The sequence below is a fragment of the Gymnoscopelus braueri genome (assembly GCF_963280865.1).
Source record: "Gymnoscopelus braueri genome assembly, chromosome: 13".
Classification (NCBI taxonomy): Eukaryota; Metazoa; Chordata; class Actinopteri; order Myctophiformes; family Myctophidae; genus Gymnoscopelus; species Gymnoscopelus braueri.
Window position 1 is genome coordinate 22,742,238 of NC_137615.1, and position 27,985 is coordinate 22,770,222.

The 27,985-nt window shown below is 44.8% G+C and overlaps 1 protein-coding gene across 2 annotated transcripts in view; it reads left to right on the top strand.

Moving 5' to 3' along the window:
- Positions 1 to 27,985, top strand: part of arhgap23a (Rho GTPase activating protein 23a) — a 72,486-nt gene that overhangs the window by 5,386 nt on the left and 39,115 nt on the right. Inside the window, exon 1 of one of the 2 annotated variants that reach the window (XM_080446326.1) lies at positions 9,684 to 10,122. The exons of the other annotated variant lie outside the window; for it this stretch is intronic. Within the exon in view, the coding sequence (XP_080302452.1) occupies positions 10,069 to 10,122 (54 nt within the window). The 5' untranslated portion in view covers positions 9,684 to 10,068. Of the gene's footprint in view, positions 1 to 9,683; positions 10,123 to 27,985 lie in introns of those variants that run through there. 2 annotated transcript variants of the gene reach the window in all.

Here is a 27,985-nt window from a genome sequence, read left to right on the forward strand (position 1 = left end):
AGACAATGGGCAGATTGTCCTTGGAAAGAAAGTAGGGCACCCATCTCCAGTAAGTAAACAGCTCCTGTTATGTTCATGAGCAGCGCTGTGACCTCTGCTGCAATGCACTAGGGCGGGGGCCAAGGTATGGGGATTGCAGGGTAGTGCTATGGTGGGGTTATGCCCTGGGAGGTCAGAGGTGAGCTCATGGTGGAGGCCCTTCCTGTCAGGATGGCTTTGTTTCAGTGCCAGCCATAGGGTGTATGTCAGAGTTGTGGGCTGATATAAGTCGGATGAGCGCTGCTGATCAGGGTTAAATGGAATCACAGAGAGGGATAAGTTTTATCAGTTGCATGAGGCGGGCCATCCAATTAGGACTCTCACAAACCACAGGCTACTGAGTCAGTCTGATTCATCGTAATGGGCTTGTTTGGAATGACTAGGGCTCAGCTTGTCATACTTCATGTTTTTTTGTTTTTTGACATCAACCCATGACCTTAGCAATCTGTCTCTGGACATTTATATTCTTAGCGTGTCCTCTCCTCTCTTTTTGCTCTCTCTAGTCTGTCTGTCTCTTTCTCCCTCACAAAGGTACACAGTGCAGATAAGCAGTGTGCCTTTAGCAGTGTCCAGGTGCTGTGTGAAGATGTCAGTCTGGAATTAGCGGCTGTCAGTGATGCCTGCTGTTTCATTACTTTGATCAGCATACAGGCCATGGAGCAGTGCTACTCTCAAGGCGTTCCACAGCTGCATCTTCATACTACCGGTATATAGGCTATCCTGTATAAAACGCTATAATCTGGCCTATTTTCCCTACTACTCAAGACTACCATATACAATATTGACCTGTTTCTCAAGTAAACACAGAGGACATGGCTGACACTGTTAATGTTGTGTATCCATCTACACTAGATATTAAAAGTGATGTATTGATGATTTGATCTTACTTTGTTACACAGTTGAGCTAGCTCTCCTGTTCCCTGCCCTGGGTAATTCCAAGTTGAAGACAGATAGATTAGTCTGTCCTCTCCTGAAGTCTTCTTCTCATCAATCACTGCAATAGCAGGCTAACTGGACTCTGAGATAATCCTTTAGTTTAGGGCAAAGAACAGGACGTACTTTTCCAAATCTTTCAGCTTTTTCCCACGTCCCACAGTGCCGAATTGTCTCGGGATAACTTTGGGTGAACATGAAATAAATTTAAAAAAAATAGATCTACAGTATTTCTATTACAATGTTATCATTAATTTGCCAACTAGCTTCATGGTCTTGCCTTAGCAAAGTATTGAGCCCCCTTGTGGCCGCCAAGTGTAATTGTAGCTCAATTAATATCCATGTTGAGGAGATTATGGATTATATATTTAAGGAAGTCTGTCCAGTGACCACATAAGGAGCAGATGGCTGTCCTTTTACACAGGCTAGAATAAGCAGATGTAATGCTCATTTGTGTTGATTCACAAATATGAATTATTAATCTTTTCTATCCTTTTCTGTTTTCGAGAGTAAATATAATTGTGGGAGATCTGTGAATGTCATAAATTAATGAGTCACAGATATACACTTCAATATATATATATGTTCAGTGCATCCATTTCTCTAGCTGGGTTCTGGTATATTGGACATGCACTTTTTAAAGATTCACAGAATCACAGTTCCGTCAGTGAATGCACTGGTGGACAGCGAGAGGAAAATGAAGAACATTTCTTTGTAAGGTCAGTTAATTCCGGTTTAAAACATTCCATCCCTGTGCTCTTCTGTATTCAATAATACCAAATGAGAACTCCCTCTTTTAAGGTCATGTCTAGACAAACTGAGTTTTTAGGACAGGGGAAATGCTTGGATTAGTATATGATCCCCTTGGACCTACAAGATTGAGTCTAAACTGTATCTACTGTAAGGAATGTAGCTAAGCCCTTTGTTATAACATGCACACCCAGGGACATCCATAAGATGTAATCTTGTACATATAGGGGACATTGCATTTCCTGAGGTTCATTATTTGTATTTCAAGATGAGACATCCACCATTTTCTGAAAATGACATGAGCCTCAAAGGCAAATTATCATCTGCTGTCCTTGGCCAAAGGTAAAAAGAAAAAGCAGCTTTAATTTTCAAATAAAATATACTTAAAATGCAATGTGTTTCAAAAAGAAGTGAAACAAGTGACTTGAGAGAGACAATACAACCTGAAAGGACAGGTTAACAGACAATGGCATGAAGACAAAACAAATGCACATATAAGCATCGTTTACAGAAGACACTAAAGCAGAGTGGACACAATAACTCAGACTATATGCGTGCATTGGACAGAACAAACACACCTACAGTAAAAGCATAAGCCACTAAAGTACATAGTATACACATCTGCATGGACAATAGCTTGCAATGTACAAGACAAACATATAGAGGCAAGACAAGCAAGCAGGACAAGACAGTTGACAAGATGCCAGCAGAAGCAGTGGTTGTAGTACTAATGTGCACATGTCTGGGTAATAATGAGCCATAATTTCAGATGCCCTCTGAAGGAATGGTAAGTACTAAGTTCTCTAATATGACTGGGACTGAATTCCATTCTTGCGATGCCTTTACTAAAAATGCTGCTACAGGGTGGCTAAAGGCACTTTTTATAATGGATACTACAACGCAGTCACCTCAATACTTAAAACATTCACCACTTAGAGGTTAAATAATAACTGAGAAACCCTAAGGAGTGCAAGATTTGTACTGTTCACACTGACAAAATGATTTTCTTACGTGACAGTAAGGCCTGCTCAATATTACAATATAACAATTTATATTACTTTTTTTTTATCACACACATATTGAACACTGAACATAAGGTCATACTTTGTTTATAAAATTGTTAATTTGGAACATTTTGGAATCAAGTCATTCATATGTGATCAAGTAATGCCTCATTATATAAAATTGTATAGGATCCCTGCAGTTGATTTCATTTCTGTTCTGTTGGGATGTTCCTGACTCATCGCAATTCAGAGAAATCTGCATAGACAATAGTACTGGACATCGTATGTCTCTTTCCCGAACGTGTCTCTGGGATACATTTCATCCATGCTACTCATTTCCATTGTCTATCCCGCCACAGGAAGTGATGCTAGAGACAGGAAGTTGGAGTTGTGAAGGTAAAGAGGTCGCAGACACATGTGGGCGCATGAGGTGACGGACAGCAGGAAGGAAGTGTGCGGCACTACTCCTGGAACCACGAGCCTCTGTTTATTTTTCCCTTCTGTGACAAGAGTTAGGGGAAGGGGAGGGGGGTGGAGGGATTCCTTTGAAGAATGTGTGTCAGGCGTTCATAGTAACAGCTAGAATTATAGTAGCACGTGAACAACCTGGATGTGATTCACGTGTTTTGTTGGATGGGTTGGTTGAATCCTGGATGACTGGGAACTTGAATTGGTGGCCAGGCAGAACTTAGCTCTGGTCCATATCGTTAGAAGGAGTTCTTCTAGCGCTATGGACCAGAGCTTGGCAGAACTGCTGGTTCACTGACTCCTCAGTACCTTTTACATGAGGGGGCTTCCTTCTCTTTGTTCCTTTATCTCAAACACTACCACATGGCCCCGTCTAATCAGCAGTCTCTATGTTAAGACCCGTGTGTACCAGAAACCAACCACATGAAATGGAGGCACAGTCATTTGTGTGTTTATTTTGTTCCTGTGTGTGGAGCATATAGTTTATCAGCTTGTACAATCACATAGAACTTCAATTTCCCTGAACGGCTTTCGTCTTGCAAATGTTTGACAATAAGGCCTTCATACAACGAGCAGTCAACAAAACAAATGCAAAATGTATTTCGGCTGATTGGATAAAATTGGTATCCCGACCTGAAAATGCATTTTCTGTTTACTAAAGACCTGGAGAGACGAGGAGATACCCTCACCATAAGTCCCTAACCCCCTGGTAAGCGGGGAACATAGGACCTGGGGAACATAGAGATGACCCCGTTACATGCTTCAGGGTGTGGTGGGTACAGGCCGGTGACAGTGCTGGAGTCCATTACTGATGACCAGACTACTGACTCAGTAGTGACCTCAGTAACTAGTGAGTCATGTTCTCCAGTGTCATACCCAGCCCAATGTCCACTCTGCTCTCATGGCCTCAACTCCAACTACAGTACCTCTAATCTGTCTTCATAGCCAGCCCAGAAGACACACACCCACTGTGCCCACAGGATCTCTGTTCTATTCTGTCTGAGATGCCATGCCTGCTCAAGAGCAAGGAAGGCACCTGCAGAGCATTACAGTAATAAGCAATAAGGAGACAACAGGGCCAGGTGTTAGAGGAAGAGAGAGAAAATGTATCAGGCTAGTCAGAGAAACAGTGGAAGAAGGAAGAAGACAAGTAGAAGTTAGGGAGAAATGGTAGGAACGTAAATTGGCAGTGAGAGGATAAGACAGAGAAACAGGAAATAGGACACAGGGATGAGATGGGGTGGTGGAGGATGGGCATAGGGAAGGACCATTCCTGTTCCACATGAGTTACCAGACTAGAGCCTCTCATCTAAACCACATCAAGGCACTCACCATGTAGTTTATAGTGAAGTCCACTGTTGTGTCATTTCAGAACATTACATTACAGTCATTTAGCAGACGCTTTTATCCAGAGCGACTTACAATAAGTGCATTCAACATAGGTAGGGAACAAAACTACTAATCACCAGAAGTCTTAAGTGCATTCTCTTCTAGAAAATCAAATGAGCAAGAGCTAAAACAAAAAAGTGTATTGAATAAACAAGATCCAATAAAACAATAAAACAAGAGTTTGTACAACTAGTTAACAACAAGTAGGCAAGGCGAAGAGGAAGGGTAGTGTTTCCTGAAGAGGTGGGTTTTCAGCCTGCGGCGAAAGATGGGTAGTGACTCTGCTGTCCTGACATCAGTGGGGAGTTCATTCCACCACTGTGGGGCCAGAACTGATTTGATACAGAACATTGTGCCCGTCTGTCTGTCTGTCTGTCTGTCTGTCTGTCTGTCTGTCTGTCTGTCTGTCTGTCTGTCTGTCTGTCTGTCTGTCTGTCTGTCTGTCTGTCTGTCTGTCTGTCTGTCTGTCTGTCTGTCTGTCTGTCTGTCTGTCTGTCTGTCTGTCTGCCTGCATGCCTGCGTGTGTGCATGTGCGCGTGCGTGTGCGCGTGCGTGCGTGTGTGTGTGTGTGTGTGTGTGTGTGTGTGTGTGTGCGTGTGCGTGGACAGTGTGTTGACTGGTCAGCTGTTTCTTCTTATTCATGCCAGTTGTCCTTGTAGACAATGAGGTCCCCTCCTGTCATGCAAAGAGAGAATTATGTCTCACTTTGGAATCTAGGCAGGCTGAGGTCACAGGGCCTTCCTACGACCCCCTTCAAAGGAGTTCCACAGGAGCCTCTATGTCAACAGTTGGCCAACGGACAACAAGGACTGGCAGGCTTCTAGCAGACTCACCCTGATATCTACATTCACTCACGTACATAAATATCCACACCTCTCACTCACTCATCAATAATCCCCACATCTCATTCATGCACAATGCACATAGATTTGTAGTATGTTTGTGTTGACGCACGTGTTGACATACATTAACACGAATATTCTTGCTCTAGAATTCTCCTGCAGTCCTCTCATAGCTCTCTCAGGACACATTTCACCTATAAGGCCAAGACAGCGATAATGGGCTCCTATTATTGCATTTGAGATGAGGTCAGGGAGAAGGTTATGCTGTATATTAGATCAGCTGCGAGAATAGATACTGTAGATAGATGGCTTGGCAGGGCTTGCTGATCGTATCCATGTAGCTCTTAGCCGTGAGCAATACAGCACAGGCAAGGCTAAATGCAACTGTATCAAATGAGGGCCTGAGAGGGATAGTGTGTCCAGCCTGACAGAGAGACAGTGTGTCCAAATGGACTGCAGCAGACTCCGCGAGGGCTCACATTGAATGATGGTAAAGAGATTTGGCAACAACGACCCTCAGAACAAAAGTATGTGTGTGTATGGGGGGAGGGGGGGGGGGAGTGGAGTGAGTATCTACTGGCTCGACAGTTGACAGGCTCAGAACTTGAGGGAACTGGGTTGAGAAAAAAAGGGAGATATGAAGGAGCGAGCTGGAGGAAAAACCATGGCGGGTATAAAAAACAGCGAGGGACGAAGTTGAAGCGGGGAATTTGGGTAATGGATAGGAGGATAAGTGGAGTAACCAGAATCCGGGTTAATTGTAGTGTACCATTGCACATGCATGCGCAGCACTGTGAAGTGGCCTAGAATGTTATGTAGGATGGCAGGGGTGCCCCCGACCCACCCTGTCTGAACTAATACAGCAGAACTGAAATCTCATTAGTCTTGACTCTGGAGGTTCTGTCTGGGCACGACCACGTGCTCGGCCAGTCAGCCGGTCGTAGGGCTGGGGGGTGGCGGGGTGCGGTCGATGTTAGTTAGTAGTGATAGTTGTTTGTTTGTTTGAGCCACTAGGACTAGGCTGTATATTACTATGTAATGACCAGGAGATGATTCCATGTCTCCCTGCTCCGAGTCCTAACTGAATATAAAAAAGATACTAGCGTGTCACCCTACATCAGTATCAAATTGGATTTTTCTGAGTCAATCAGAGGGACATTACCCACAGCCTTGGGCTGTGTGTCAGTGACTGAGACTGGCCCATAGACACATGACAAGCACTGTAAGAGAAGGGGTTAGTGCAAGGCAGATTCCCCAGACACACGCTGGACGTTTTCCAACATTTTCCACAGTATATTAGGTGACAGTAAAGCTACGTCTTTAGAATGCCAAATCATATTTTAACTTCTGCCCATCAAAATGTGCTGAACACCCTGCTGACACACACTTACCAGTCCTAAAGAGAGCTTTTTGCTTGCCTGATAGGCAAGTTAGTGTTTTCTGTGTATGTGTGTATATCCATGCACATGTGCATGTACCTACAGTATGTGCCCAAGAAGAGGTGTGGCAATGCAAACACAAGACACACTAACATAGTACCATTCTTCCCAGAGCAGAGTGATGTATCCCTGTCTGAAAGAACACAAAATACATTTATTGCAGACACAAAAAGATAGGAGAGAGAGGGGGGACTGTGATCCAAAGTAAGAGGGGGCAGACAGTCAACCCCTCACACACCAGCTGCAGAAGGCCTCTTCCATGACACCCATTCCTCGCCTAATCCACCCTTTCTTGTGGATCAGCCCACATTCAGGACCATATAAAAGACCCTCCCGGACAGCACTATCTGCCTAACTCTCCACCTTAAGGCCAGGTCCAGGATCCTGCTGACGCTGTCCCTGGCATTTTAAACTGTAATGAGGATATCCACTGAATCTACGGAGGCTGCACTACTGGTGGTGTAGCTGCTGATATTCACATGAATAATCATCCGTTTTAAATGCTGCGTGAGTGAAGGTCATCACTTGGACTTTTCAAAGGGTGCCGGCCCTCTGGCTCAGGTTCTAAGCCCTTGACAGGGATGGTGCATCTCTGGGTGGGCCAGGGGGTCTGAGGCCTTGAAGAGAGAGTAAAGGCAGTCAGAGAGTTGGCAGCTGTGGCTCTTGGCGTGGGAAGCCTTTGTAAGCTTCTTTTTCCCCTATGACTCCAGTCTGTTTCCCCATAGGAAGACAGCTTTGAAGTGGCTCTCTTTCCCTGCTCTGCTCCTTGCACCCCTCTCCCCTGTGCCACACTCCACACTAATAGTAGCCACATGGGCCCCCCCCCAACTTTGAGCCACCACACTGGCTGAAGCAATGCCACGTCGCCATATTCTTTGCCAGGCTTTCACCTTCTCATTTTCTTCTCTCATTCCATTATTTTCATTTTATATTCACCTATTTTTAGGCCTTTTCATAACTAGTGCAATAATTTCATGTAGAGGGCAATAAGTGGGGACTTGGGAGGAGTGGACCTTATTTCCATGGTTTGGTAGGAAGCTCCACACTTACTGTAAGTTGGGGGTGTAACCTATAATCATGTAGTGTAAATTCTTGGCAGGCAACTGATGTTCCTGTTGGATTAATGACTAAACTTCCCATGACTGTGTGGCTTTTGATTCACCCTGCATGGCTGCAACCATGACAGCCTAAAAATACTTTCTGTTAAATGCCCCATGACCTTTAATAATAGCAATTCTGATTTGACATGGTTGATATGGGTAATTCTGAATGGATGGCTTTGTAACCATGATTCGAATGGGTGGTTAATTAATGACAGAAATTATGCTTGGACAGGTACAGCCTTGTAGCTGGTAGCAGTGATTCTGATTGGATGGTTAATAAGAAGTTAATAACGCATGACATTTTATTGGATGGATTTGTAACGTTGTTATCGTTCGGCAGCTACTAACAGCAATTGCCATTGGCCGGCTTTTGTCGTGTAGATTCTGATTGGATAGGCTATGTTAATAAGGGCGGAGAAGCAAACAACTGAACACCAGTGGTGATTTTTTTTTACTTAAGTAAAAGTATCAATACTGCAATGTAGAAATACTCTGTAACAAGTAAATGTCCTGAATGAAAAATGTACTTGAGTAAAAGTTCAAAAGTATTGATATCAAAATGTACTTAAAGTACCAAAAGTAGAAAGTAGTCATTATGCAGATTGTCCCGTTTCACAACTTTTCAAATGTATAAAAATAAAAAGCAGATCTACAAGCTCACAATGCATCACATTGTGATGCATTGTGAGCTTGTAGATCTGCTATTTTCAAATGGCTGAAATATCTATAGGGCTGAAGTGTTTTGTGTGTTTTGTAATAATAATCTAAATCTACAAAGTAACTAGAAGTTTTCATAATAATTGTAAAAGCACAATATTTTCCTCTGAGATGTAGTGGGGTAGAAGTAAAACTATTGAAAATGGTACATAGGCCTACTGAAGAAAGTAAAACATACCTCAAAATTTTACTTAACTTGAGTACATGTACTTAGTTACTTTTCCACCACTGCTGAACACACATATCCTCACTCAGAGTGTGTGGAAGCCAGGAATTCGTCATGGAAGTTGTCTCCCAATCTGTGTGCTGCTGTCCTACTACCTCCTCATGAACCTTTAAATTCCCCCAGCTGTTTAGTCTTTTCTGTCGGGTCTATCAGTTTATCAGGGCACAATAAGCCTTTGTTTAAACGGCCTTGGGCACGCTGAGGTATGTATGCGCCCCCATCCACCCCCGAACCCCCCCCCTCCCCCCACGTCACGGTTTCCGAGGACGAGGATGGCTGGCATAGACCATATACCAGCGTTGCCATGTCGGCTTATTATAAGCGACTTTGGGCTTGTTTTTCTGGTAAGTTGCTTGTAAATATTGGTAGTTGCGTTTTTTTTGGGCTTGTTTCTAACGTGTAGTTGTTTATTTGGGCTTGTTATCTAAATGTTGATAAACCAGTGTTTTTTTCATGTCAAGGACCCCCAAATTAATATGCTTTTGTCCGCAGACCCCCCCCCCCCCCCTGGCCCCCCCTTCTAAAAATATTTTGTGCCAGATGCCTTCATACAAAATTTGTGTGGATTTGAAAATATTTCACAATTTGATTTTTTCCCCCTAAGATTTGAAAATAACAGATCTACAAGCTGTCGCATCAGGACCTTTAACTCTATAATCAGGACGCGTTGCGACCTTGTTTCTCTCGCACAATCTGGCAACACTGCTGGAGACTAGCAGTGTATCATAGCCAGGCATTTTTTCCAACCTGAACTTTTTGGCAACAGGCAGACAGAGGGAGCTCCTGTACAGCCTGTCGGAGCGACGTGCATGTTAATGGAGGGAAGGAAGGCTGTGAGCTCACGGTGCGAGGAGGAACACTGTGTGTTGGCTTTACAGCCACAGCCAGGCCGACGAGGAGAGGGCTTTACTGATGCGGTGTGGCGGAAGGAGAGGGGGAGCAGCAGCAGCTCACTAAACAGCCCCAAACCACGGGAAACACTGGGTTAAAAAAAGGAAGGAAAGTGGATAGGTGAATGAATGCCACAGTGGACCGGGGACCCCCGCTACAATATTCTACTTTCTTCTTGACAGAACACTTTTTTTGTTCATAGATATTCGCCACTTGTAGCAACAAATCCCCCTCTCCTGGTTCAAAAAAAAAAATCTCAGCTGTCCAATGAATGGAGTTGCTTTTTGCCTTGTTGGAATTCCTCCCTACTCAGAGAACGAAGTAAGTAACGCTTGCTGTGTTGTTGTTACTGGTAATGTTTTGATTTTTAATCATCTATATGATACCCCGGGGGAATGGCGGACATTGTATGGGGACTGTGGTGGGGCTGGTCAGAGAGCGTGATTTCCTAAGAGGATTAACGGCAGTAGTTTACATACCGTGGAGCCTACAGTACACACACACACACACGTACACACGCCGCGTTGTACGATAGATTTGCAGCGTTGTATTTCTGCAGCTTCGTTCATGCTGTGCACGACAAGAGGCGAAAAGTGACATTTTACGCTCTGTAATGTCTTTTGTGTGTCCCTTTTTTCATCAGGCTGTTAAAAGGGACTGGACATTCTAAACGTGGATGCCACCCTATCTATCACACCTAGTGTCCACACTGTCCACTGACTCTTTCTTCCACCATGGGAGTCAATACACGTTTTGATGATCACTTGTTTATTTAATTGAGCTCTCCACATGAGCTCTAGTGAGCCTACAGTCTACCGCCTTGTTGTATCACTTTCAGAAGAGAGAAGAGGTAGCTAGCTACTGCTATGATTCCCAAAACCTAAGGTGGGGCTTCCAGGCAAATCGAACATGAAAAACCATGTAATAACCACTTTAAAGACGTTCAATGGTATGATGACACACGACCAAAAACACAGATTGTAGAGTTTGTTGTTGTGCAGAGATCCTTGTGAAAGGTGTGTGTACTGTTGCCTACTTTGAATGATTTATACAGTAAGAGATGACCAAAAGCGTCTCCAGCAGAGATATTGCCATAGGTCATGGTGTAGGAGAGGTTGTCCTCTTTGGGCCTGCACACAGGAGGTCTGCTTGTGTGTTTGAAAAAGAGTCATCTGGATAGGTAGCCCACTGGGCTGACTCTGTTTGTATGTAGCCTCCACAGAGGTCTGTGTCTAGATCTGTTTTGATTTAGGCTCAGAGCATCTTTTGACTCTGTGTGGTGCCTGCTTGTGTATTTGTGTGTGTGTTCTATGCATGATGCGCCTGTGCGTGGGGATGCCCTGAGGTAATAGAGTTGTTTGAACTTGATGAACTTTACAATGTGGCAGTAAGATCCTTTTTTCTCTTCACGTTTCGTAGTCCTGAGGCCATAAAAATATGTTCCACATGAGGCAAATCAATTGGTTTATAGTGTTCCACTTTGTACAATGGATTGAAATGTGCACATTACCAATGCCTATAATATGAGGAAATGTGCACATTACCGATGCCTATAATATGAGGCAGAGCGAGGGATGAACTCAGAAAAGTTACCTAAGAATTTGCGGTAGAGAGAGAACATGTAGTCTTAGTATGTGTGTGTTTGTGTAATGTATAATCTGTGTATTTTGATCAAGCAATCAAACAGTGTATCAAAGACAGCTTTTATTTTCTGATCTCATGTTGTCCTTCATGCACTCGATTACCCTACGATGCCAGTGTATGAGGTATTTGTTTGTCTGCATACTCTTCTGTTTTCCTAAATCCCTATGCCATAGGGCCTATGGCTTCATGTCACAGAACCTCTCTCTTCATTGACTGTGGCCGTTTTTTCTCCCTCTGGCAAAGAACAGCTTTTCCTCTTTTGTGGTCTAATTTTATTTGAAAGTAGTCACATGTTTATGTAGTAAAACACGTCTTATCCCTTCAAAAACATTGAAGTCACTTTTATCTTCAAATTTCCAGTTTTGTAACATACTGCAGTGTAATAAGAAATGTAACCACTGTGTCATAACTGTGAAGTGATTCCTTTGTGTACCCACAAAATTGCCCTTTTTCTTTTCATTTGACAATTACCCATCAGACCCGATGTGGAGTTTCTAATATGATTTCGCTGGGCTAATAGTTAGCACATGGCTGCAGAACACGCTCCTTTTACCTTCAACCCCCTAACCTGACCTCCTCTTCTCTCCCTGACCCATTTCATACCTGCCCTTTGCCCCTGACTGAGTGTCAGCACACACCTTAGTCTCATGTCGCAAAAAGTTTGTCCACAGTGCATCTCAGTTCTCCTTGGCTGCAGAAAGGAATACAGGGACATCCCTCCACTCGAACTGTGCTGAAGTGCAGGGCTTGTACTTTTGATATGAAAATGAATGGTTGGTTAAAGAGCAGGGACTGGGACCTGCAAACGTTCCTCTTCATTCTCTTCCATTTGTGACTGGCCTCTGATTGCACATTGATTCAGTTAGACCAAATAGTGCAGAGGAAAGCCTATTTTTATACTTAGTTAAACAGCAGTTATTTCCAGATTTTTACAAAATCTGTTATTTTCGGCAAGCAACACTGTCATATGGGAAGAGATGACAAAAATGGACTGAGAAAGGCATATACAGAGCTGAATTTATGGCCACTTCGTAAATGGGGAACACAGTGTTTAAAGGGGCTGACGAGGTTCGCCTCCGTCCAGAGTGTATTACTGAGACGAGACTGGGAGTGGCTTTTTATGGAGGGCATGTCCAGTGGGACATGTTTAATGTTGTTAGCAGGGCTGCTCCAGTGTTGCAGTGCAGTACTTGTGGGTGGGATCAATAGAGATGTGCCTGTAGAGAGGAGATGCGAGTCCAGGGTGGGGCAGAGGGCAGGCAGTGCAACACCATTAAGGCCTTAATGCTGCCTTGTGCCACGTGATTGCCACACCATATTGACGATGGGAAATATGAGAACCCTCATATAAAAATCTGAGCTGATCCAGTCGATAGCACACCTCCTTTCGTGTCCCTCTAGCGCGCGTACCAGTTTGTCTGCGCGTGTGTTTGTTTGTGGTCATCGATATACTGTAGCCTGCCGCAGTGCTTGCAGCACGTTAGCACGAGTGCAGAAAAGAGCAGACTCATACACTATCGATGACTGTGTAATTCATTACTCTCCTCTAGCCCTGCTGATTTTAAGTCAGATCTTAACCTTTTTCATACAAGCAGCCTGCCAATACTACATGGCCAGAATCGGCTATAGGTGTAAGCGATCAAGACGTCAAACCCAGGAGCTGCCTTTTATAGTCAGTGTCCAGTCTTCAAACCTGACCAGAAGCCTTATCTATGAACAGTCTCACAAAAGGTTAGACCGGATGTTCCTCGATCAGTTCCTGGGAAGGAACGACAACATCACGTGAAAATATCTGACACTGCACGAGAAAGGCTCATTAGAAGATGTCTGAGACTCTGAAGAACCTATATTAGCATAGTATAGCATTATTTCTGACCATCACATCTGTGGAGAAACGTAAGGTAATTTTAATTAACCCTCCTTTAGACCTTGTATTAAAATTTGATCAGAGTGCACTGCTCGCATGGAGGGCTCTGAATGGCATGGCCAGTGTGCGGACGTCCAACCTCCCCTGACTTATCAAGCTCAGCTCCTTCTCTGCAACTGTAGAGTCTGTTCTGCGCATATGGTTGTGAATGCTGGAGTCCTGAAGGGTGCCCTACAGAAGTCCCTGGATGGGTGCTACACCACAATATTATGTGCAGTATTAAACTTGTACCAGGATGGGCATCAGTGAGGGGATACCAAGCATGAGTGAGATGATAGCAGCCACTGCCATAGACACCAGTAGCTCCCAGCCAGCAAACTTGTGCTGTGGGAACCAACACGTGGGCATCGATCACAATCACACCTACCTATGTGGACTTACTAAAGAAAGATGCAGGGGCAGAAAGTACTGGTGAGCAAGCCAGACGTATGGAGGATCGAGATGACTCTGGAAATGCCGCTGGAGGACTCGTCCGAGGATGACTTATAGAGCGAGATGACGTCTGGAGGTAGTCTGGCTCACATGTATATAGTGATCAGATGAGATCTCAGTTAACCAGTTGTAATCGCAAGGATCGTTCATTATCCAGATAAAATATCCACATACAGATTTTATTTTAAAGCAAAGTGTAATAGGGTCTTAAAGTCCAAAAACATATCATTTTTCACGTCTGCAATGCCGTGTTTTCTTGTCGATACAGTATGTGCAGTGCATTGAAGTGACAGGTCTGTGCGCAAAGTGTCAGGGTGGGCAGAGAGAGGGACAGTAAAGTCTGTGTTACAGAGTGTCCTGCATCAGTCCATTAACACCACTACGATGTCTCTCACACCTTAGCACCCTCGTCCAAACACCACCAGCCCTCTGGCATTCCTTAACTCTGGGCCTCCAGACGACAGCTGCGTCTTGCTGTACAACCGCTCATGCCTCACCTCTACAATCATTAACCTAGCGCGTGCGTGCGTGCGTGCGTGCGTGCGTGTGTGGTGTGTTCGCGTTGACACACTTGAATCACTCTCAGACTCATAGCCAAGCGCAGGTGTTCACAAACACATGCTTTACAGCATGTTTACATTGCACGTAAACGGCCAGGGTTGCGTATGCTCACGACTCATAACAATCGCCCAAGTGCTGCACATGTGCATGTATGTATCAAATCTATTTGATAGCTGACTGTAGCCACAGCTCATAGCATTCAGGGTCATACGAAATATGAATATGGATTTTCACATTCAGATTTCTGATTTCGTATGCTTTGGTCGCAGTCTTTGAAAATTATTCCCACATCAGTTCCATATTAAGCATTCAAAGTGGCATTTGAAACATGCATTGAATAATCGGTGTGTGTGACTTGAGTTTCATGCCGCAGGACTTTGCAGCATTACTTTGCCCCATTCCACATAGTTCCAGGGTATTGGTTGTAGGCGCACTAGCCTGCACTAGCCCTAGTATTTTTGTGAGGAAGTCCTTGAAGCTGTACAAAAACAGTATAGTGTAGGTGGCCGAATGAGATTGGTCATCATTGACCTTGTTTATCATGGTATGAGCGGTGCAGTGCCTGTAATGCAGCTCTGCAATCCAAAGCAAGCATCTACTGCTAATGGTATGGTATTGATCCTCTGTTGTTAGTCAGAGTCAGTACTTCCCTCTCTTTCTCTCTCCCTCTCTCCTTTTTCCCCCTCTCTCCCTGGAACACTCTTCCCTCAAGGTGCGCCTTATAGGATAGGATGAATAGGGGTCCTTGTATTTTTAGCGGCACTTGAAATTTGCCTGTCCTGAAAGGTGACAGATCCATTACCCAATCAATTCTTGTTCCCGGCGCGGGGCAGGGATTGGGGGAACACACATACCCTCCTGTGTCCCAGCTGGGTGCATTTCATATGGTGTCTGATTCCCTGACGTTGGGTGGCTCGGTGTGAAACAAAGCCTCTCTCAGAAACAGATGAGAGCTAATTAGATTCATGCCTGATGGTCTGGACTGTGTCAGTGCCTCTTTATATTTGTGTTAATGCATACCACTGCCTGTGTGAGTGTTTTTATTTTTTTTGGGCTGTTTTTTTGTTGTTGCTTATTTTCACTGGAAAATGTGCGCCTGTACTGTATGAGGGTGACTTTATCTCATCTGTGTTGTTGAGTGCATAGGAATTGAGGACAGGTTGCATCTTGTTCGGAAATGCAAACACAACTCTTGTTTATATCTGTCTGTGGGATTGCCCTGAAGCCAGGGCGACGGGCCTGAATGGGGCGGTCAAGGTTCAGGGGTTAGGGGGCCCCTCGTCATACGCTTGGCCCCCAATAAAGAGATGCTAAATAGGCAGGAGGGGCAGTCTTGTCACTGTGTCGCAGGGGCCATGGGTCAAGTACGGGCGGATACTTGAGCGAGCCCCATTCAAAAGATGGCAAATGATATTATGTATCTTCCTTGCCTGTCTCTCGCGTATAACTGTACAATGTACTGAATGTAGTGTCTTGTCGTGTGTCTCATTTCTGTGCAAGTGAGGTGCAAGGAAGCAAATGGGGACCCTTTTGGAGTGTTGTGTGCATACATGCGTGCAGTGAGCTCAGCTGTATGGCGTTCCATGTCTACAGCTCCAGTCAGATGTGCAGGCACCCTCCTGCACAGCCTTTGTGAACAGTGTAGGAACATTGGAATGTAAAGAGAGGGAGAGGGAAGGAGGAGAAAGGGTATGGCAGAAGATAACAAAATGGAGAAAACCCTGATGAGTCATTGGCAGAGATGACAGCTAAACGCTGTGAGTAATCCAAAGGAACTGCATGAAAAAGAAACCAGGTGCTGCTCCCTTCAGCCTTGCATAACAGACATTTGCCTTCCTGCCAACTACCAGGGTTCACCGTATGCTTATCTTTCACTCAAACAAATGAGTGTTTGCGTTATGTGATATTTTTGAATGACCAACCAAGATCCTGGTAGCACTGAGGTACTCTGAAACAAACTCTTTCAGATATCAGAACAAATGTGAGAATGAAATGGTGCAATGCTGAAAATGGAAACACAATCAAGTCAATCAATGGCAAGTATATCTTGTGAAATCTAGCCAATCCTGAAGCCAATCTGAGCCCCCCCATAAATCCTGTCACACAGAGAAGATGTTCGAAGCCTGTAGGAATTTGATTGTTGTGCGTTGGCTCTGGAAATCTTCACGAACTGCAAGGCCTGTGCGTGTACAAGAAAAGCACACATATCACTAAAGTGATGCACAATCATAAACCCTGTTTTCACTTGCTTGAAATGGCAGCAATTTACTGGTATATTGGATTTTGCCATTGTGTGAATGTGCGGCGATTTTGTATGGCGGTATATCTGGTGCTGTCAAAATGACAGCATGCTTCTGGGTCAAATTGCCAGCCTGCATTGATGTGGTGGCACCATAAGTGTGAACGCAGAGCGTCACTAATCACTATACCACCATGACAGTGCATAATGCCAGTGCTTACATAAGATATGTCAGTTCTATGAACAAACTTTCGTTTTATCAACAAAATTCTTCATAAGAAATAATGTTTGTGTATTAGAGAGAGAAAAAGCTCTTATGCGTTCTGGTGGAGAGAGACAAAGCTGTTTACTGGGTGAGAGAGACCATCATTATTGCAAGAGCGAGATCATGTCTTGTTGTTGTTTGTTTGAGCAATGTTGACATAGCTAAGAGAAAGGTGAACAACATATATATTGCATGGAAATGGAGTGTTCAACTACGATGCAAGTTAAAGTAGTGTATCATTCCGTTCATTACATTTTGGGAGAGAGAGTATGAATATTGCTTCTGTTTGTCCTAAATACATAATTTATCATCCCCAAATGTTGTCCTGCATGCTTATACAGTACATTACATTATAGGATTGAAGTTGGACTGAAGGCGAAGCCTAGCGGCTAGTGAACGGTAAAGCATTGTTTATTCTCTGCGAGAGAGAAAGCCTATGTGACAGTGACATCCCACAGCAAAGCGAGGCTACCACACAGGCTGTGTGTCCCCAAAATACATATTTTTGTATCCCCAAATGCCTAGTCTCGCATGCTTAGAGACACCTCTTGCGCGATCATTAAGTACGGCACTGGCATATTCATCTCTGTGAGAATGACTACATAAGGGCACTTAACGATTAAAGAGGGCATGTGAGACTCTCCCACCTATGCCATCATGTCATGTTAATGTTTTACACGGAAAAATACTGGCATCGTAGTGAAAACATGGATACTGTCAATTAAGTTTTCATGGCCATAGGGGTTAAGAATCATGACAGGCTCTGTTTTTCCAGCTTGGTCAGAAAGTTACAACCTCAGGGCAGAGGCTGTGATCCAACATCCTTTCATTGCTGGATAACTGGTTCATGATGATGTGTGTTCAGGGATTGTACTGTAGTGTACACCACAGATCATGGAGGATCCTATTAGTTTGTGTATATATGGCAGCTGGCCAGCCAGCCACTATCAAAGTGACGGTGCAAGTCGATGAACTGTGAAACGCAGTTTAGACACAGCTTAGTTTAGCTGACTCACTGACCCTAATTGCCAGCACATCCCCCCCCTGCAGCTACACCCCAAACATTTGACTCCCAGCACAGGCAGCTCTGCTGCAGGGCCCTGCAGATGTGCAAACTAGAGCCTGACCGATGTATTGATTTGGCCGATATATTGGGCATTATTTTGACAACATCGCTATCAGCAGTTTTGCAGCCGATTTTTAACTACTTTAAACCTGGCGTCCATTGCCGTCCATTTTGTGGGCATGTTGTTATAGGGCAAGGTTTTTCTTGTCAAACAAAGCAGATCTAAAGCTCTACTGCAGATGGGCAAACAAACACACTCATCTAGATTCATATTCACTTTATGTATCCCTCAGGAAACTGCAATGTCACAGTTGCCAAAAACACAGTTGGGGGTTAAGAGTAAGTAAGTACTAAAGTGAAAGTAAGTGCAAACTGCAAAGTAAATTGTACAGAGTACCAGGTGAGAACAGTAGAAAAAATTATATCCCTACAAAAGCGACTGTGCTTGTTGTGACAGGCCAGCAACAGAGACAGTCAGCCGGGTTGAACAGGCAGGCAATTGAAGATGCTCTGGAGGCTGGGGAGAGATAATGGTGCTCGCTGCCTGCCTGAGGCAGAGGAGAGCGACCTCTTGTCACAGCAGAACACACTGACCCTGGGACAGCACACGTTCAGCTGCTATGTCCTATCTGAATTAGTCTCGTTCTTTCTCCTCCTCCGTTTCCTCTGCGTGTCAGTGTCCTTGTTGTCTTATTCCTTATTCCGTCTTCCCTTCTTCATCCGATTTTCCTCTCCGATGCGTCTCTAATTTCAGTTTTCTTGTTTTCCCATCACCCCGCCCAGTTTTCTTCCTGTGTGTCTGATTTGAGAGGAGAGAGAAACAGTGAAGTGATCTGGTTTGATCTCTCCACTGCTGCCTTATTTGGACATCATATATCCCTTCAGAAAGCACTGGATGCCCACATATTTCAGTGTGGTGTGTGTCTGGACTGGAGCCCTGTCTAAATATACACCTAGGTATATTTATGGGGGCATTCCGTGTGGCTGTCAGGGACTTTGCGCTGCTCAGATATAGCTAGTCTTCAGTTGTAAAGCATTTGTTATAGCCTAAAGCATATAGGTATTCCATGCCGATAAGCATGAGCGGTTTGCCTTAAAAGGGTCTGCTTTTGTGATACTTGGTTGTCTGTATGCAACACTCTGATCCCAGCTTTAAAAACACACACACACACACACACACACACACACACACACACACACACACACACACACACACACACACACACACACACACACACACACACACACACACACACACACACACACACACACACACACACACACACAGCATATACTCAAAACTGAAATGGGTGAATGGTATATTTATATAGGATGTCTTTGCTCTCAGCACTGTCGTGAGACCAGTGACCACATGTCTGAATTTCATTCCCACGTCAATAGCTATGATCCTCAGGGGAGCCCAGATACACCTCAAGAGACCAGAGACCCATCACCCGCACATGATGTGACCTTTGTGTATACTGAGGTGGACTAAGCCATGGAAACGTCTCTGTGACATTTTGTGCCCACAGCTGATTCTCCCTGCCTGTAGGAATAAGGCTGCTTAATGCAGAGTGACAGAAGCTAAATATGCAGAAAATGCCATGAGCATCACACTGGCATACAGACCATCATCACATTACACTGCAAAATCCTGAGTGTTTATTTAACTCTGAGAGTGTTCAAATGTAACCAAATGGACCGGTAAGAGTCTAAGCATCAATTTGATTACATTTGTGGACTCTCTGACTTACAAATGGATAAACACTCAGGCATTTGCTGTGTATATACATAGAGGTCAAATATTTTGGTGCACTTGAAACAACTGCACAAGTCTGAACTGGTTAAAAAGTCAAAACATTCACATATTTAAATGCGCACACACACACACAAACATAGACATGCTGTCTCAAACAGACCCACACAGGCACTCATACAGCAGACACCAGTATCTCTGTCCTCCACAGATGTTGTGCACCACTGGTGCAGGGCTGTACACTGCGTGACACGAATCAACAGGAAGGAGCAGGCAAATCTGCAGCAGATGAGATGATAGTGATGGCTGATCCTCCTGTATTCAAAACATGTCCAGGAGGACATACTGTATCTGCATGCCATCTCTGTCCCACCAGAAGGGGTGGGGTGCAGAGAGACATGGGTGGGGGGGATTGCGAAGGCAGGCAGCGCTGCCCACAAACGGTCTGCGTGTAATCTCTGGATCGGCAGCCTTATCAGTGCTCGCTCACAGTCTGGGAAGCTCAGCTCATGTCCAGGCTAGCAGACCCTGTACTTTTGAGTCCTTTAGGTTTGCCTTTGGTCTTTCTTTTTTGGTTTGGCACCATGGGAAGGGAAGGGGAAAATCTGCTCTTATTTCGGCTTCCAGTGTTGACATATTACCGGATTAGGAAAGAGTCATAAAATGGAGTGTTTGGAGGGGAGGGGACGTTATTTGTCAGCCTCAGATTTATGCTGTACTTGGTCACGTGTGCTGTGTGTTGTTTTTACTCTTCCCACCCCTGTGGGCCTCTCTCCAGTTTCTCTCCAGTGTCTTCTCCTCTACTGGAGCTCCCAGAGGTCACTAGAAGTCTACAAGCGTTGACATGGAAAACAATGAACTGACAATAAAAGGGAAGGATAGGCTATGTTTAATAAAAAACACCAGGTGATAAGAAAGCTTTGTGTGAAATCTGTCTGGATTTCCAAACACAAGACTGGGAGGTTGTAAAAGAGGAATGGGTGAATCAAATGTACATTTTTCCTCCTAAAATGGTACTCGTTCATCGTCCACCAAAGAGCCTCTGCTGTGTTTGTGTGTGTGTGTGTGTGTGTGAGAGAGTGTGTGTGTTTGTGTGCGCACGCATGCATGTCCAAACAGTGTACTGTATATGAGGCAGTCTAGAGTGATGGAGGAATTCTTCAACTCGGTGTGATTGCTGGTGCATGACAGGAATGTAAAAACCAGATGACCTCAAATGGAAACTCCAGTGAGGGACAGACGAGACCTTCTTGCTTGGTCTATTAAACAGTCAGGCCTAGCTTTCAAGCCCTGCTTTCTCTTCTCCCTCTTTTCTTTCTTTAACTCTTTCTCTTGCACTCACTAAAGCCTGATTTATACTCTTGTCGTACGGCTGTCTCGCTTGCCAAAAATAGCATTATTTTCTGCACATTTTTCGCTTGAATAAAAAAAAGGGTATAACTTACGATAAACTAGGCGTAACTCTTTCTCTCTCTCGGACACACTGGCCATCAGTGAGTCTCCCGACTTGGCTCAGTGGCCGCCACGCCACGCCACGCCACACCACACCACACCACGCCACGCCCCGGCCGCTGGACCGCTGCCTGGTGCGAGGCCGTCCATAATCAGTGTTGCCAGATTCTGTGAGAGAAACAAGCAACCAGGTCTAGGAAAACCAGCCCAAAAGAAGCAACTATGGGGCCACATGAGCACTTTAACATATACGATCAGCTATTTGAAAATAGCAGATCTACAAGCTCACAACGCGTCGCATCGAGCTTGTAGATCGGCTATTTTCAAATAAAATCTTGTGGGGAACTTATAATAAGCAGATCTGGCAACCCTGTCCATAATGTGCCCCCGGGTACGGTTTTAGCCAGCACTGGCTCTGCAGCGGCGCAGCCAAGGGGAACAGAGTCGTCATCCACAAGCCCCGAAACTTATAATTTTCATCTGTTAATTACACAGAAGCAGCGATTGGGGCTAAATATATGCATCGGGCCTCCAGGGAAGGAAAGGAAAGCGGAGGGGCTTCCAATGTCCCAGTCCTCTGCCCAGACAGAGAAGGGGGGGGGCGGAGAGGAGAGGACAGGGCAGGGAGGCCTGCTGGAGCCCTGCGGTTTCTGGAGCTCTACACTGCTGAGGGCTGCTTCTGAAAACAACCAGGACAGAAAGAAAAGAGAGAGAGAGGGGGGTGGGGGCCCTCTTATTGCAATGGAGCTCATACGTGACGCAGTGATTGCTCCCAGCGGTTGTGGTCAGTACAGGGGAGAAAGAGGAGAGGAGGTGTGTGTGTGGAGGGGTATAGTATGAGGGGAGCAGGGTTAGTGCTTTGCCAGATGTCGTCATTGGCCCCTGTGTTGCTAGGCTTCATGGTATACAGTATATGCACGCGCACACACACACGCACACACACACACACACACAGGGAAACAGACAGATGTTACTGCTGAGAAGAAAGCCAAGCCTGGGGTTTACCTGACAAAGTCCAGCCGCTGTCTCGTGAGGGAACCCACACTGCTAGAAGGAGTCAGGATGTGGCTGTTGGAAGCTGTTATAACGGTCGCAGTGCTGAACAAAGTATTTTGTAGGTTGTTTTAAAAAAAGAATCCCCCATTCCATTTTCCACCATCTTATTTCATGTTTTGGCTAACACTGTAAGTAGGTTTGTAGACTTTGTACTGCTGCAGGCCCTCTAATGGCAGAACAGTGTAAAGAGTATCAATGGTTGTGATCAGTGGTGGAAAAAGTACTCAAATGTTTTACTTAAGTAAACGTATCAATACCACAATGCAGAAATACTCTGTTACAAGTAAATGTCCAATATTCAAAAAGTACTGGAGTAAAAGTACAAAAGTATTGGCATCAAAATCTACTTAAAGTACCAAAAGTAAAAGTACTACATTTTTTAAAATAGCAGATCTACAAGCTCACACCGCGTCACATCGCGACGCGTTGTGAGCTTGTAGATCGGCTATTTTAAAATTGCCTGGGTATAAAATAGGGCTGAAGTTGTTAATGTATGTTTTATAATATAATAATTTATATCTGCAAAGTAACTAGTAACTAAAGTTTTCAAATGATTGTAGTGGAGTAAAAGTACAATATTTGTCTCTGAGATGTAGTTTAGTAGAAGTAAAAGTACTGAAAACTGAAAATACTCCAGTAAAGCAAAGATTCCTCAAACTTGTACTTAAGTACAGTACTTGAGTACATGTACTTAGTTACTTTACACCACTGGTTGTGATAGCAAGGAAGAAGCAGCAACTGATCTGACTCTAAAGATGGCTGCCACTAGGATGCGGGCCATTGAGCCAAGAAGGAGAGATTCAATGTTGCTAGGGCAACTTGACACATTGAGACATTCGCCTCAGGGAACTGTTGTTGGCTGAGTGGTAGCTGGTGGAGTGGGGTGAATAGTGGGGGTGGGGTTGCCCCGGATATAGGTGGTAGTATGCCATGGCACTCATGTGGAAAAACGAGAGCAATGCGAGGTTGAGAATGGAGGTTGGTGTGTGTATATCTTTAGAGCAGAGCTATTTCACATACAGCACAAAATGGGACTGGTCTATCTTGTGCCTGTCCAGGTAAAGCTAACGATACAAGCTAATGACGCAAGCTAACGATGTGGTGAATTGTTAGCTTGAAAAGCTGTCATTTTCTGCGAGTGACACGTCATACAATGAAGTGTAAATTTGTCGTAACTCTCTCCGTTGTGATATGCTGATGATGGTGACCAAGTATTGTGGATAAACAAGCCTCTATTTCAGAGTACACAGTTCCTACTAAGTAGGTTAAGGTGTACCGCCATCTCTCCACTTAGTGTCTGGTGTGCTGAAAAACAAGAGGGAAGGGAGACAGAGAAGTTGTGTGTGGCCTTGCAGCAGACAGACTCTCTTTTTCCAACTCACAAGCCCCCCCTCTCTCTCTTACTATCTCTCTCTCACACACACTCACTCACTGACACACACACACACACACACACTCACGCTTACACACATACAAATGTAATAGTACTTAATTATTAATCAGCATACCAATGCTCCATTCCATGTGACATACACACAGCAAAAAGGAGGTGGGTTTGTGTGCATGTTCACTCTGGTTCCACAGCACAAGACGGCAAAATAATCTCCCACCCTAAATTTAAATGACACTTGTAGAGATGTACAGAGGGTAATTAGTGTGAATCTGTGTGTGTGTGTGTGAGGGTACATATCCGCCTTGCCATCTGCGCTGTCTGCCTCACTGACTCTCATTTCTGCTTTAGATCACTCTTTCCTCATTTCAGTCCCCAGCAGTAAGTTTTTCCTCGATTTTTCCTTCTCTTTCCAACATTCATCATCCCTGCCCCCACTTTCTCTTTCTCTCTCCCTCTCTCTTTTGCCAGTTTAGTCTCTGGTGGGATGGCTGACTCATGTATCCCACATTCCCTTGTGGCATGTGTAGAGTGAAGGATGTGCAATAAAAGAACGTTGGCCACACCCTCACTCATGTACTATATGGCCTGAAATCCTCCTGCAGCCAGTTATCATACAAAGTTTCATTGTACAACATTGTTTCCACACTGACCATGTGGCATAATGTAAATGCGGATATGCATTGTTTTTATCCACAGGTTTGTGTGGGTATATTTATGAAAATGTTCCTCTTTCCTCTTTTGTGTGTGTCTGTGTGTAACCGTGATATTCGGGTGAATGCTGTGGCGATGAAAAGAGAATGGCAAGCAAGCAGATTTGTTTCTGTAACTCGAGGAGCAGCCAGTGAGTTCACCCTGATAGATCTCACATGCTCTGCGCTCACATGGTTGCACTGTAGCAGCATGATATGTCTACCCTGTACGCACGCACACACAGACACACACAGAGAGACACACACACACACACGCTTGCACATCAACAGGCACGTCTAAAGAATGCATGCATAATGCGTTCTCTTCCTGTGGGTAAGTGAGAGAAGACTGAGGGTCAGGTGGGCTGCTATAATCCCACTGCTTCCAGTGTGAGGGAGAGACAGTGTATGTTCATTGTGTCAGTCATGGCTGGGGTGGGGGGGGGCGGGGTGGGATTACCACGGGAGACCACCCAGCTCCACTCAGCTGTGGATTGAGGGTGTGTGTGTGTGTGTGTGTGTGCACATTTCCTCTCCAACTCCACCTGCTCCAGCTAGCTTCAGACACACCAGGGATCTTTCCACCTTAGGACCCACAACAGGTGTGACCTCACTGATCTCCTGCCAGAGCTTCCCGCCACACGTCTAATGTTAAGTTGTTCCTCAGTAAATAGGTTGAACAGAAAATTGATTGTACGTCAACCCTTTGCGCTGTGTCCTTCTCTGCACACTCACACACACACACACACACACAGACACATACATGTGATGTCAGCCATTGCAGTAAAACTCCCTGTGGTGGTTGTGTATCTGCAGGGCTGCATGCAAGTCTCCACCCTGTGTCCCAGTGCCCTCTAAGCTTTTTCCAGCCCATCTGTCATTACACTGCATGTAGCAGCTGCCCTCTAGTGGGCGAACAGCGGTAGCTACATGCCGTAGGTTGTCAAGCCCTATAGGCTCCGTTGGCTTGGGGATTTACCAGAGATTAAAGTTAAAATTAACCTGCTTTAAACAAGCCGCGTCCTTTTTTCTCCCATCTGGACGCTTTTCTCGAATCTACTTCCCAGATTACTGATAATGTCCGTCTAGACGGAGGGTACTGTATGTTATCTAATGTGTTCCTGCCAGATCGCAGCATCACCACGTCCCTTGCCACTGTGTCATACGTGCGTTTGCTCTTTGCCGCATAATTCTATGCGTGTGATACGCTGTACATAATATACTCTTAATGACATTTTATTCTAAAGCAGGGTGGTGGTACTCTGTTACCCCGATGAAAATTAGGAGTGTGGATTTATCTCTTGAGAGTATTTAAATGTGTCCTCAGCAAGTCTCCTACTACACCACATGAGCAGCCTGTCACCAGCAGGGGGACAGACTTCACACTGCAGCTGAATCAGTGTGTCTGAGTCCAGTCCTCACAGCATCTTGAAGTGACAAAAAAGGGCCTACAGGTATCAACAAACTAACTAGCTTAGTCTCAGGGGGGAGGTTTTAACATTTTATTTCTGTAACAGAGTTGTGGCAATAAATAAATTCATAATTTTTGTCCCAGTCATTGTGCCAATTCAGCCCCATGTGTATAGTCCCTATCACTGCTGACCGTTTACTGCTGGTCTTCTTGTGGAGCATGTAGAGTAGTAGACAACCACGTGTATCCTCCAATACAGATGATGCCGGCCGCCCGGCCCCTCCTTTTCACCCTGACAGTGACTAACCTGACAGTAAGGAGTTTCACTGGGAGTATGTGACGCAAGCGGAGGAGGAGGGACACGTTATCCTGGCTAGTTATGCTCCCTGCTGAACAGCCTGACTGACCTGCAGGAGTCGCTATAGCCAGAGGCACCATGTGGGGGATTCAGACCTCAGTCTATGCAGGGGTGAGAGGACTGGGCAGGAACTTTAACCTGGTGCCATGACCCGGATGCAAAGATGAGATTTTGACAAAATAACATAATCTACACACCAGCAGGCATTGGTGAGCTGTGATGGTTAATGAATGACTTACTCCAAATCTATGAATGGATTACAACAAACTCTCAGCTTGGAACCATTCATATTTTTGTTATGAACTTTCTGGGCATTACACAGGGGGTATAAAAAAAAGAACTGGACATTAAAAAACAGGGACATTGAGTATTTGTGTACCTGTCCAAAATCAGTCTTGAGGCTCTGAGCATCCATTTCTTAACACTGACATCCCCGCAGCCTGGCATTCTTTGACCCAAGATTGTTTCCCTTTTATGGGATCATGGCCGCGGTCGTCTGTGTTTAGTGGAAACTTGCCAGTGTTGTGTCTGCACTTCGATTCGTCTGAGACGTGATAACCAAGCCTTGCTCAGCAGCAGTCACTGCAGCTAAGCCTCTCTAACTCAGCACCCACTGGCTGGTGTGTCCTTAAGAACTCTCTGTTGTCCTTATACTCATCTGTTTCCTCACATCCACTGCTCCCTCAAGCCGGAAGCACTGTAATGATCAGCTTTATCTCTCCTCTGTGTGTGTGTGTGTGTGTGTGTGTGTGTGTGTGTGTGTGTGTGTGTGTGTGTGTGTGTGTGTGTGTGTGTGTGTGTGTGTGTGTGTGTGTGTGTGTGTGTGTGTGTGTGTGTGTGTGTGTGTGACGAGGAGAAGGATCTTTGTTTACCAGGTCAGTGTGACCTGTCAGTTGTGAGCAACACAAAAGCAGAGTAAACTAGAATGCTATCTGGCCCTAAACAGAGAATACGCAGTGGCAGAATACCTGAGCACCGTGACTGACCCAAAACAAAGAAAAATCTTAACTAGGTACAGACTCAGTGAGCACAGTCTTGCGATCGAGAAAGGTCGTCACAGGCAGACCTGTATCCCGAGAGAAGACAGACTATGCACCCACTGCACACAAAATGAAGTGGAAACCGAGCTACACTTCCTAACCGTCTGTCCATTGTACCAAGACATCAGAGACACATACTTCCCACAGATTACAACCACACACAGAGATTTTGAAAACATGACCAATGACAAAAAACTCCCATATCTGCTGGGCGAAGTACAACAATGTGCAAACACAGCAGCAAGATTCGTGAGTTGCTGTGATAGGAAAAGGATATCAAACGGAACACAACCACCCTAAAGACTAATCATTGGGTATATTCCGGCACTATAACTGCACCCAGTGATCTTGGTACATAGAAATTGATCTATTGAAGATTCTGACTTTCAAATGTACATAATTTTTGTTTTGATTGTATTGCTGTATTGTTGTATTATGCTTTCTGCTTTGGCAATGTAAACGTATGTTTTCTCATGCCAATAAAGCCCTTTGAATTGAATTGAATTGTGAGGTGGGGGCAAAAAAAGTGTGTGTGTGAGGGGGGGGGGGGGGGTTCATAGTATTCTGTTGGTGATATTAAGAGATCTGGTCATTACTCTGCCATCCACAGACTGTTCTATCCTGACCCCCCCCCATCCGTTTGACTTTCCCGGTGATTGTTATCACAGGGTGTGTGTCTGGGGCATTATGAGGGTTTGGGGTGTGAGACAGGAGACAATGAGGCATCTCTCCTGAGAGATTAGTGGCGCGTGTCTCTCTGTTTATCACTGACTGATCAAATTGAGAAAAACATCACGAGTGTGTGAGTGAGTGTGAGTGTGTGGTGTGCTTTGCCCAGAGGATGTTTGCCTGGCAATCAAATACTTTGTTAGATAAGGGGGTAAGTAAGCTGGAT